Source organism: Chelonoidis abingdonii, chromosome 2, assembly GCF_003597395.2.
Source record: "Chelonoidis abingdonii isolate Lonesome George chromosome 2, CheloAbing_2.0, whole genome shotgun sequence".
Taxonomy (NCBI): Eukaryota; Metazoa; Chordata; order Testudines; family Testudinidae; genus Chelonoidis; species Chelonoidis abingdonii.
The window spans coordinates 139596867-139608907 of NC_133770.1; the positions used below are offsets into that span (position 1 = coordinate 139596867).

Below are 12041 nucleotides of genomic sequence, written 5' to 3' on the forward strand. Positions count from 1 at the left end.
AAAAGTTTGCCCACCCCTGATGTAGGCCATACTTACAGGATGGGGAACTCTTTTCTGGGAAGCAGTGGGGTTGTAGTGGATAATCAGCTGAACTTGAGCTCCTGGTGTGATCCTGTGCCAAAAGAGCTAATGAGATCCTGGGATGCGTAAATGGGAATCTTGAGTAGATGCAAGACGTTATTTTACCGCTGTAATTGGCAGTGGTGTGACCACTGCTGTGTTCAGTTCTGATGCCCACAATTCAAGAGGGATGTTGATAAATTTCCGAGGGTTTAGAGAAGAGCTACAATAATGATGAAAAGTTTAGAAAATATGCATTCTAGTGACAAATTGAACTCCTTTAGTCTAGCATTACAAAAAGAAGGTTAAGGGAGTGACTTGATCAATCTGTAAATATCTATGTGGGGAACAATATTTAAAAATAGGTTCTTCAGTCTAGCAGAGAGAGGTGTAACACGGTACATTGGCTGGAAACTGAAGCTAGACAAATTCAGAGTGGAAATAAGGAAGGCATCAATTTTTAACAATGAGAATAATTAGCCACTGGATCAATTTATCAAAGGTCCTGGTGGATTCTCTCTCACTGACCGTTTTAAAATGACAATTGTATGTTTTTGTAAAAGATCTACCTGATGAATTATTTTGGGGAAGTTTTTTGTCCTGTATTATACCAGATGTAAGACTAGATGATCAGTGGTCCCTTTTGGCCCTGAAATCTATGAATAAGGTGGAACATATTAAGTATTTATCACCTCACAGTAACTGTGCACAGTAGTCCAGGACAGGATGTGAAGAATATTTTCCCTCATTACTTTACAAGGAAAAAAATTCATAGGTCTATGGTTACCAGACTAATAAATTATGTCAGAACACAGGGGCTGACATCCTAATTTTATGGAAAGTTTCTTGTGGACACTCTACTTAAAAAAATGATCTGGGCCTTCCTTTCTTGACATACCTGCAAGAAAAAATCCAGTCTCTAATATTGTTCTGGTTCATTAATTGAGTTACTGATTAAGAAGGAAAAACATCATCTACTGAACTACCAATTTTTGCTGCATATATAGATGCCTATTTTCTATCCTACTTTACTTTGTAGGATATTCATATTTTCAAATGTACTTTCTTTGGCCATATTACAATATTCTGTGTTTAAACGTAACCACTCAAATAGGTAAGGCGTGTGTGTGGGAATAAAGATGATAAAATGCTTCCCTGTTTAGTTACTGGGAAAAGAGAGAACCTCTGAAACTCTGCAAGGCTGTGGAATATTAGAAAATACACAATAGGAAAGAACCCTGTACCATCTCTAGATTGGGTTGGATTTGAGATATTAGGTCTTAATTGTCTCTAAAGTCTGATTCTTACTGAATGAGAGAGGTCTTTTTTTCTTACTTCACAATTGGAAGGCGTTCTTTTCACAATAGTACAGTTGTGGGCTGTCAGAGCAGTGCACCAAATTCTTCCTACAAATGACAGCATCTTAATTGGAATTAATCTTTAAAATTAATTTCTGAAGCACTTAAACAATGAATATTCAACATTTAATTAAAAGTAACCTCACCTCTTCATTTAATCATTGCTGCTTTTACTTCAGCTAGTGAGACTAAACCAAATAAGTTGCTGTGTTCTTTTGAAATTATTTTGCAGTTTAATGGTTGGGTAGAATCAAAATAGAACTAATAGAATTAACCTGATACTCTGCTACAAGTACTACAGGTTAAAATGTAGCAAGATTTGTTATGTATTTCTCAATATTATGCTTCACAGAAGGACTCCGGCTCTGATAACATCCACATCTTATTCTAATGTTGTCACAAGTAATAGCAAACTTTGACTTAAGCATGCAAAATCAACAAAATTCAGTTAAAATCAACTTTATCCTTAACTCACATCACTTTGACTCTTATTGACAAGTCACTAGAAAAATTAGCTTTATTGGTAGGCCACTGTTTCAGAACAGTAACTTAATGCATACAGTGGACATAGTGCAGAGAAAACTTACATATACAATCTGTTGTAACAGCAGTGTGTTCCCACTCTGGGATTAGAGGTGGAGAATGCTAGCTGCCATATCTTCAATTAATCCTTTCTGTATAATTTTGTAGTATGCATTGTTCATTAACGAGCTTTCGAACAGAAACTTAATTCTTCATCCTTCTTGCCGGTTAGGTGAGCCAAGATGGGAAGTCGTTACTTGACAAACTTCAGCGACCTTTGACTCCTGGAAGCTCTGACTCATTAACAGCTTCTGCTAACTACTCCAAGGCAGTGCATCATGTCCTGGATGTCATCCATGAAGTACTGCACCACCAGCGACAACTGGAGAACATTTGGCAGCATCGGAAGGTCCGCCTGCACCAACGGCTTCAGCTCTGTGTTTTTCAACAAGATGTCCAACAGGTTAGTTTGTCTCCTGACGTTAGTGTTTGTGACCAAATACACTGTTAACAAAGATTAGAAAAGAATTCAAACCAAGCAATTCCTGTATAAATTAGAAAATCCAAGCCCAGTGTTACCAGTCATAGGCAGAGACTCAATCTAGAAGAAAATGAAAAGGTAGATGGAAATAAATTTTTTGAAATAAAGCATACTGTTGGCAAAATGCCACAGTTACAAATCTGTGGTATCTAGCAACCCAATATTAGGTATTCATTTGTGCTGTTTTTAATGTCATGTAGAATGTTTCAGCTTACAGTAATGACAGCACTGAATTATTGGTAATGATCGAGTAGTGATGCTGTGAGGAAGCATGGAAGTTGAGATGCATAGCTTGCATACATCTTAGGGAATGAGTCAGGTGTGTTTTGTTTTGTTTTTGAGAAGAAGAACACTGAGCAGAACACAAGGTTTCTCTGTTTATTTTGAAAAATAGAGGCCATCTTTAACTTTCTCCCTGATAGCCATCTGTGAGAAGCCAAAGTCACTCCAGTTTAATGACTCACCTACAGGTTAGCACTTACAATAATTAATGAGGATACCTGAAGCGGTGGCCAGTACATCCCTCAGCCCATGCTGCTTCTAGCAGCTCCCATTGGCCTGGAGCAGCAGTCTGCGGCCAGTGGGAGCCGTGATCTGCTGGACCTGCGGATGGGGCAGGTAAACAAACCGGCCCAGCCCGCCAGGGGCTTTCCGTACAGAAGCGGTGACCCGTGTTTGAGAAACTGTGGCATAAAGTGACAAGAACTCAGGGCATTGCAATGTGGTCTCACAGCTTTGCTCCCATACTGGGACTTCCCTCGAGCTGATCGTGACAGACAACACCTCAGTCATGTCATTTATCTACAGACAAAGGGGAGCAAGGTCTACAGTGCTGCAAAAAAGAAATTTGCCTTGTCGTCAACTTGGGCAGGGAACAATTTGCAGTCTACTCACTCCTTTCACATCAAAGGCAAAATTGAATGTTATGGCCAACAGGCTCAGCAGGCAAAGTTGGAACAGGCAAAATGGTAACTGCATCCACAGGTGTTCAGTCGGCTGGTAAAGAATTTTGGTTTCCCAACAGTCAATGGGTTTGCCTATTGCCTTTATCACAAGGTTTCAGGTTCTTCTTTTTCTGATGAGATCACAAAGGCACTGCAGCAGATGCCTTGTAGCAAAGATGGCCAAAAGGGGTCAGGAGAGAAGCTGCACTGGTAATTCTGATATACCTATTCTGGCCAATGACGCCTTTGTTCTCTAGTCTCCTTGACATGATACAAAGATTTCCTATCTGCTGTCCATCCAGAAGGGATATGATATTACATGGGGCCACTCATGCATCCGAATCCAGACGATCTAGCCTAGCTACCTGGTTCTTGAACAGAGCCTCTTAAGCCAAAAAGCGTATTCAGAGAGGTAATAGCCACAGTTTTAGCTTCTATAAACAAATCTACTAATTCAGGCCATCCAATGGCGTGGCCGAGGCTCTCCTGTTCATACCCAGTCTCGTCCCTACAGCTGCATAATTACCATAGTTCATGAGTTTATTCAAGATGGACTTTGGCTAGCCCTGGCAGTACAGATGCTCCAGGATCAAGTTGCTGCTTTGTCAAGCATTCTTAAGGAATCAGGCAAGTGGGAGATTTCATCTTGCCCAGATAGTCAGTGTTTTTCTTATGAGAGCAGCATCTCTTCTACATCCTCCTGAAGTGCATAGAGTTCTCTTATGGGATCTTACCTAGTTCCCAGTGCTGTTACAGGCTCTCCAATTTAACCACTTGTAAAGATATCTCATTACTTTGTAACCATTAGAGTGATCATTTTGGTAGCAATTGTGTCGGGTTGCGGAGAGTCTGAGTTGGGTGCTTGGTTCCTGGAACCTCAGTACTGCATCTTACATAAAGCTAAAGTACTTTGAGCCATCCCTGCCTTCACACTAAAGATTAACTTCAGGGTCCACAGAGCTCATGAAATTGTTGTCGCATCCTTCTGTCCAGCTCCATTTCACCCCAAAGAGAAATTATGGCATAATTTGGATGTCTGCAGAGCTCTTCAAAGTATATATTCACTATGCAGCATTTGTCAGAAAGACAGACGCTTTGTGCTTTATCATCTGACACACACAGGGAAAACAGTCTTCCAAATCCATCATTTCCAGGTGGCCAAGGTATTGTATATGAGAAGCGTGCAAGTCAAAGAGCATAACTCCATCGTCCACTATCAGAGCTCACAGCTGTGGCAGCTTCATGGAGGAAAAAAAAATCCAACGCCTTATATGAGGAAATCTGTGAAGCAGCCACTTGGTTCATACTGTCTTCATATTTGATAGGTGGAACTGTAACAGGGTACACTCACCTCTCGTGAGTGCCCTCTTGGCCAAGTGCATGTGCTTGCACTCTCTCTCTGACTGTCCCTGCTCTGGGATAGAGTGGTGTCCAAGGGCTCTGTCCCTGGAGACAATTTCTTCACCCTCCTGGGCTTCCTGGCTACAGCTCTCCAGCTGGGCCACTGTAGTTCAGTTTCCACTCTGGGGTGCCTCAGTGTCCAGGCCACTTTCCCTCGTGGCTAATGGGGGATGGAGGGACCCAGACCCGCCCACTACTCTGGGTCCCAGCCCAGGGACCCTGTAGGTAGCAGACATCTGCTGTGTGCCTTTAACTATATTGCACAGCTTCTCTAATTCCCTGGGCCACTTCTCCATAGCTCCACAGTGTCTTCACCCTTATCTCTGGGCCTTGTAATAACCAACTCATGGCTCCTTCTTGCTGTCCCTGGTTTCTGGCCGCAATGCCCTGTCCGGGGTTTTGTCAGCCAGCCACACCTCATCCACACTCTTACTGCTCCAGCAAGTGACTGAGCTCCCTCTGGCTCTGCGGCTCTTTTTATATTAGCCTGATGGTCCTGACTGGCTGTATTCCACCCAGCCACTCTAGGTAGCTTGAAGGACCCTCTTCACTGTTCTTTTTTGGGGCAGGGTGTGGCAGGGTGAGGAGGCCTCCAGCAGAGGCCTCGGAGAGTCTGGTATACCCCATCACAGGGACATACAGTTATCTTATGCAGTAACTATTAAGTGCCATTTCCTTTTGCATCTGTACATAATTGTATATAATCCTCACCCCACATTTTTTTTCCCCCAGAGCGAATGCTGCTATGAAAATCCCAGTGTCATGGATCTGTAGCCATCATAATGAATAGGGACATTTGTCTGTGCCTGAACTGAAAAATTTCTTTCTTGGAGTGATGGTCCACAGATCCAGCCCACCCCAAATGGGCTGTTAATGGAGAAAAGATACAGGATTAGTAATTGGCCCTCAAAAGGCATTAGTTGAATTCCTTGTTCTGAAGGCGGGTTGTTCTATATAATCTTAATGCTTAGTATTTCTGACTGATGAAGTGGTTAATCTTCCTAGGATATGGAGGTGTCTCAATTGGCAGTCTCTTAGAGATGAAGCCACAGCTATTCTGCCTCTGACAGGTTTGTTCTGCCTCCTAGGCTGCATAGAGCAGAAAGCCCAATGCCATGTGTTTGTGGACCTCATTCCTCCAAGAAAGGAAACTTTTGGTTAAGGCATGGATACATTTTCCTATTACCTTTTGGGTAAGGCATGGATACATTTTCCTAAGGGTCCTGAGCCAGGAAGTGGCAGGGTTCTATTGGGAAGCAGCAACTGCAAGGCTAGCCAGGAGCTGCAGAGAAGCCAGATGCAGAGGGGAGCCCCTAAGAATTGTGTGCAGAGCCATATGTGGAACGGGCTGCGGCAGTGGACATTACAGTTGTCTGTAGGCCTATGAGGCTCTTATCTGGGGGAGCAGCAGTGACTGGGCAGGGAACCAGTACAGAGAGGTCCCAATGAGAGAGACACCACTAAGTGACCCTGACCTGGAAATCTGCAAGCTTCTGTTTGCTTGAATAGAGACAGGACTGGGCACCGCAATACTGAGCCTGAAGAGCCCTGATGATCAGTTGGGCTGAGCTGAGAGGCCTGTGATTACTCACTTCGAACTGGAACTGTTTAAGCCTCTGCGCTTAGGGTACCTAATACACAGGCTTGCCTCTCCTGCCCACTCTAGTAAAGTACGATGTCACTTAGCCATGTGCCTGAGTGGTCATTGGGTTGCAACAGGGCTAGCGCTTGTGAAGCCTAGCTGGCTGAAATACCTACAGTGCTTGTCTCAGAGTCACAGTCCACCTGGCAGGACTAGTGGTATTTTAGGGGTTTGGTGTACTCCAGCACTGCCCAGACCCAATAAGTATCATATCTGTAGAGGACTGAAGTTCTTAATTTCTCTGTGCAGATCTATGTGCTCATTAGCATCAACGGAAACAATTGTAAATGGATGTAATCAAAAGCCTGTATTCCAAGACAAAGTTGGCACTGCAGTGTGGCTGCACAGCACAGGGAATAGGCATTATGTTCTTAGGCAAGGTTGGTTAATTCGAGGCTGGAAGGAAGTTCTGTAGTAGGAGTACCCCACTTGGCTTTTTTATCTTTGGGTACTGTGCTCAGGGGTGAGGGGAGGAAGGGGTCATTGAGTATTACTCTGTAGCAACTGCCAATCATTGTCAATCTTTAGAACAATGTACAATTCTCACTTAATGTGAAGACATTTCTTCTGACAATTTATGAGTAGTGCACTTCAGTACCATACAGTTCAGAACACACAGGGTGGGTTATTTGTTTATGGTGGCACAGTTTTAGAGCAAATGGCATTGTGAAGCCAAATCTAGATCAAAAAAATTAGAACGAGAGATTCAGAATGAGATAAAGAAATACACAGATCTTGTTTATGAAAAGAACTATACAGAAAGTATTGCCCAGCAAAGAGACTCATTATTCATCTTTAACCCAAATTAACAAAGAAATTAGGCCATGTTTATGCTTATAATTTCTGTTACAAAAGATCTAGATTAAGTTTTACTGAAAGTGGATTTTAGTTGATATAAATCTGTTCATAAATCAATAGCTAGTGATTATGGGGTTAACTTGGAGATTTGGCCACACATTCCATTGTATTGTGGGTACTAAGTTGCATGTTGATTAAGATTAATAAAAAACTTGTAAATGAAATTCTCACATACATCTGCCTTTCACAAAATATTGGATATGAGCTGTTGGGAGTAAAACAAACTATGCAGCTTGGATGGGTCTTACAATGAGAGCAAAATTCAACTGAGGCAACAACACAATTAAAATTGGTGCTTTATAATGGTAGAGTTTTTTTGGTTTTGTTAGGGATTTTTGCAATAGATAGAAGACTAAGGCCTGGTCTACGCTACGCCTTTAAATCGATTTAGACAGCGTTAAATCGATTTAACGCTGTACCCGTCCATACAACAACGCTCTTTATATCGATATAAAGAGCACTTTATATCGATTTCTGTACTCCTCCCAGACGAGAGGAGTAGCGCTAAAATCGATATAAACATATCGGATAGGGTATGTGGAGGAAATCAACGCTTAGTGGCCTCCGGCGGATATCACCAAAGTGCACCACTGACCGCTCTGGCAGCAACTCTGAACTCGGATGCAGCGGCAGGTAACAAAAGCCCGCGAACTTTTGAATTACATTCCTGTTTTGTCCGCGGGAGCTTCTGATCAGCAACGGGTGGCGATGCAGTCCAAACAAAAAGAGCCCAGCATGGACCCGTCGGGAGGATACTGAATCTGATGCGCTGGAAGTGGGAGACAAATCTGTTCTAGGTCAAGGCTCGTTACAGAACACGAAATGCCAAACGTTCGAAAAAATCCCAGCTACACAGCGCTGCGTGACAGGCGTAACGGGAAAGCCGAAGAGCAAAGGACGCCAATGATGGAGGGGCGAGGATCCAAGCTATCCCACACGCCACAGCAGTCTCTGGAAAGTTTTGCATTCTATTGGCTGGCTCCAATGTCTGTAAGGCTTAAACCAGTGTCTGGCGTGGTTAGGGAAATAGCTCCTCAGTCCCCCCTCCATGTAAAGAAAAAGAGAAGAAATATCATTTCCTTGACTTCTTTCAGTGTCACCCAGGTGACGATTCGCTGGTTGATAGACGTGATCGCGAGCAGGGCAAGAGCAGTATCCGCTCCCCGTCCCTCCCAGGTGGTAAGACGGACAATATGAACTGAATATCCATCATCGCCATCAGCCCGTGAGTTGCTCCGGCTGGCCTTAGGTGAGGGCTAGCCGGGGGGCTGGTAAAAAGGGAAGAACTCCAGTTATTCCGAGTAGATGGTAACAGAACGGCTGGTAACCGTCTCCTACAAGCAACGGGTGCCTGAGCTTCAACAGCCCCTCCCCTGTCCGTGTAATAGAAAAGATTCTGACTGCCTTGGACTGTCAAGCAGCATCGCTTGTCTCCTCTCCCACCGCACCGCTTATGTCCGCCTGGACTGTCATAGCCCGAGGCTGCCTCCCTCATTATCCACTAACAAGTCTCTGTTCTTAATTCCTGCATTCTTAAACTTCATACAGCAGTGGGGGGACACTGCACTACCCAGAAGGTGGGGGAGGAGGGAAGCAACGGGGGGGTTGTTGCAGGGGCACCCCGTGAAGACGACATGGAGCACGTGCCTGATACACTGATTCCTCTAGTACATTGGGCCCCTTATCTAGGGCAGGACTGACTCATTTAGAAAACCATAAAGGAGGATGATCTTCGGGGAGTCATTCCCAATTTGCTTTGCCCCCCGGCCGATCTCAGCCAGGCACTCATGATAGTTAGCTGACAAGTAGCAGAGGGTGAAGAAACGCGCATCTCAATGGCCAGTTACCCGGCAGTAGACGGTCACGAACGACGTAACCATCTCTGCTAGCATGCAAAAAGCAAATAATGCTGCTGGGGTAGCGCGGAGTATTGCCTCGGTCCGCGGCATCCAGTACACATACGTGCCTGGGAAAAAAAAAAACCGCGATACGGGCTCCATGGTTGCCGGCGAGGCACTCCCAGGGCAAATCCAGGGAAAATGGCGGCGAATCGGATTGCAGCTGTTTGTCCCGGAGGAACAGGAAATGACTGACGACATTGTACCCCAGAAGCCCACCTCACGACAAGGATTCAACCCAGAATTCCAAGGGCGGGGAGACGCGGAACGTAGGGATACTCGGAATAGCGTACGCAAAAGCAACGCTCAGGAAGCGGACGCTAGCCTCGGACCATGGACGCACAACGCCGAATTACTGTGCCTAGTATGGCCGCGTGAAATTGAATTTATAATATCAGTTTTATTAAACCGATTTTAGCTAATTCGATATTATCGCGTAGTGTAGACGTGGCCTATGATAAAGGAAATGATCTGACCAAGAATAGTAGAGAACTAAATGCAGTAGTAAAATTTAAATGCACCTTTTACAACAGGTGTTCTTAAATAAGAGGTAGATATTAGCCTTATTTATATATTTATATTTTATTTAAAGTTAATTTTAGTACTGTTATTACATGCTTGAGGGTTCGGCTCTGGCGGCTACAGTTTCAAGCTCAGTAGAGTTACCTCTGCGTGTTTTAGATCTAGAGCTCATTGGAACACATGAAACCATAGGCAACCAACATAAAAAAGAACAAGGTCCATGCTCTTCTATCAATTTTATTAAAGCTGCCAACAAAGTTATCAATGACACAGCATATACAGCTCCTAAATGGGTCCATGCACCAGTTATAACTTCAGACATACTCACATCCTCCTACATAATGTTAGATTCTGATGGCTCTCTCATGGATTGATCATCAATACGCGGATGGCCCCTGCTGGATTTCTCCCATACGAAGCTCAGTTTTCCCACACTGGGCACCCCCTTTTTGTATTGTCATTCTGTCTACACCTACATTCTGCGCATGTACGTGAAAGTGTCAACCCTCTTTTTTCCTTACTGGTCTGTGTCACCTAGAAACATAAGTTACCCCAAATTCTATAGGCTGTGTATGTTCTCCTTATTCTCAGTAGCACTGATGCACCTGTGGTTAAGACACATGATGGAAAGAGATGTGCTTTTACAGCATTTTTATGATTTAAAATTAATCTTCTGGCTACATTTTCGCAATGTTACGACTTGGTACCTCTTTTCTCATAATCTTAGGGCATCGAGTTATTCCTCAGTCATTTACTTATGTCAGCATTTCTTATCTCTAAGGCCTAAAATAGCTTAGCTAAAATCTTGCAAACCTCAGCCTACAGGTCTTGCACTTCAGTCTATTTTACAAATATCTAATACATGATTCCCTCTAAATAATGATCAATCTTACACTTCTATAATCCTACAAATTAACTCTATTTAACATACAATGGATATAGACATAATATGACATATTAGTTAATCCTAACTCCATACAACAAATGGATAAACTAAAATCATTGGCTACATCTCTTCCCCTTGACAGGATGAGTGTTATCTCAACAAGTTCAGAGATCAGACAAAAGGATGAGGAATAGGGAAATGCAGGGAGGAAAAGCTTTTTGTTTATGTATGAGGAGACATATCTATACTATTTATATTGCTTACTGATGTAAGGTGGAGATCAGAAATTGCTGCTGTTCAGCCATACAAAGAGCTGCAAGTCATCATTAAGGCTAAGATTTTGTCATGGTTGCTTTTAGTAAAAGTTACGGACAGGTCACGGGCAATAAACAAAAAATTCATGGAAGCCCTGAGCTGTCTGTGACTTTTGCTGCAGCAGCTCCATGGTTTCCCCTGCCACGCTGGTGGCTGGGAGCTGGGGGGTTCCCAGGGGCCCACTGGCTGCCAGCTCCAGAGTCCTGCAGCTCCTGGAGCTGAAGCAGAGAATGTCATGGAAGTCTCTGGAAGTCACGGATTCTGTGACTTGCATGACCTCTGTGATATAAATGTAGCCTTAGAGGGCATACACAGCTGCAGAGAGCCATGAATGTACTTGGGTAGAAAACAGACTTGTGACAAGTTTATTCATCGTAGTTAATGGGTTTCTCAAAACTAAATACAGCTCAGTCTCTGTAGAACTCTCAAGATTTAGCATTCAGAATCTGGCAGCAGATATTTTTAGTTGATTTCTGTTAATGTTGTTGGCACCCACCTGTTTGCTTGACATCATCACACACACGCCTCATCTTTCCTTCCTCCTCAAAACTAGTTCCATTACTGGCTGATATTATGAAGAAGAAAAGAAACCAAAATCAAGGGTATGGAACCCAAATATAGGTGTATTCTAGCCCTGTCAGAGGAGCAGTAAGAAAACAGTGGTGGACTCAGTTACAATGAACCCTCTGCAGGAGGCTGCACTAGTAGAGGAACGCACTATGCACAGATCTAGTTTACAAGCTAGGTGAGCATTATCAAACTGTCTTTGAATTATCTGGCTGAGGCCTGTAGTTTTGCATGCTTTGTTCTCACTCTTGGGCCTTGGCCATGTTGCGAATTTGCTCCAATTCCAGGAAGGGATGGACAGCTACCATTGTAGTTGCATTTCTGCGAACTCACAATGTGGATGAGGAAAGTTGCAGTTTCCACTGGTGGGAGGGGGAAGGAGAGGGAACTGGAGGGTTTCCAGCAGCTGCAGTTTTCAGCACACCCTGAAGGAAGAAGTCAGCCATGCACAGGAAACTCCATGAAAGCCCGGGATCCAGCATCAGTCTGTTTCTCCCTCTGGATCCCTGGGCTCTGGGGCGGGGGGT

The 12041-nt window shown here is 43.7% G+C and overlaps 1 protein-coding gene across 3 annotated transcripts in view; it reads left to right on the forward strand.

The window, feature by feature from the left end:
• Positions 1-12041, forward strand: part of TRIO (trio Rho guanine nucleotide exchange factor) — a 457553-nt gene that overhangs the window by 185438 nt on the left and 260074 nt on the right. For all 3 annotated transcript variants that reach the window (XM_075062688.1, XM_075062687.1, XM_075062686.1), the window contains exon 9: positions 2173-2403. In XM_075062688.1, coding sequence (XP_074918789.1) covers positions 2173-2403 — 231 coding nt within the window. The remainder of the gene's footprint in view (positions 1-2172; positions 2404-12041) is intronic.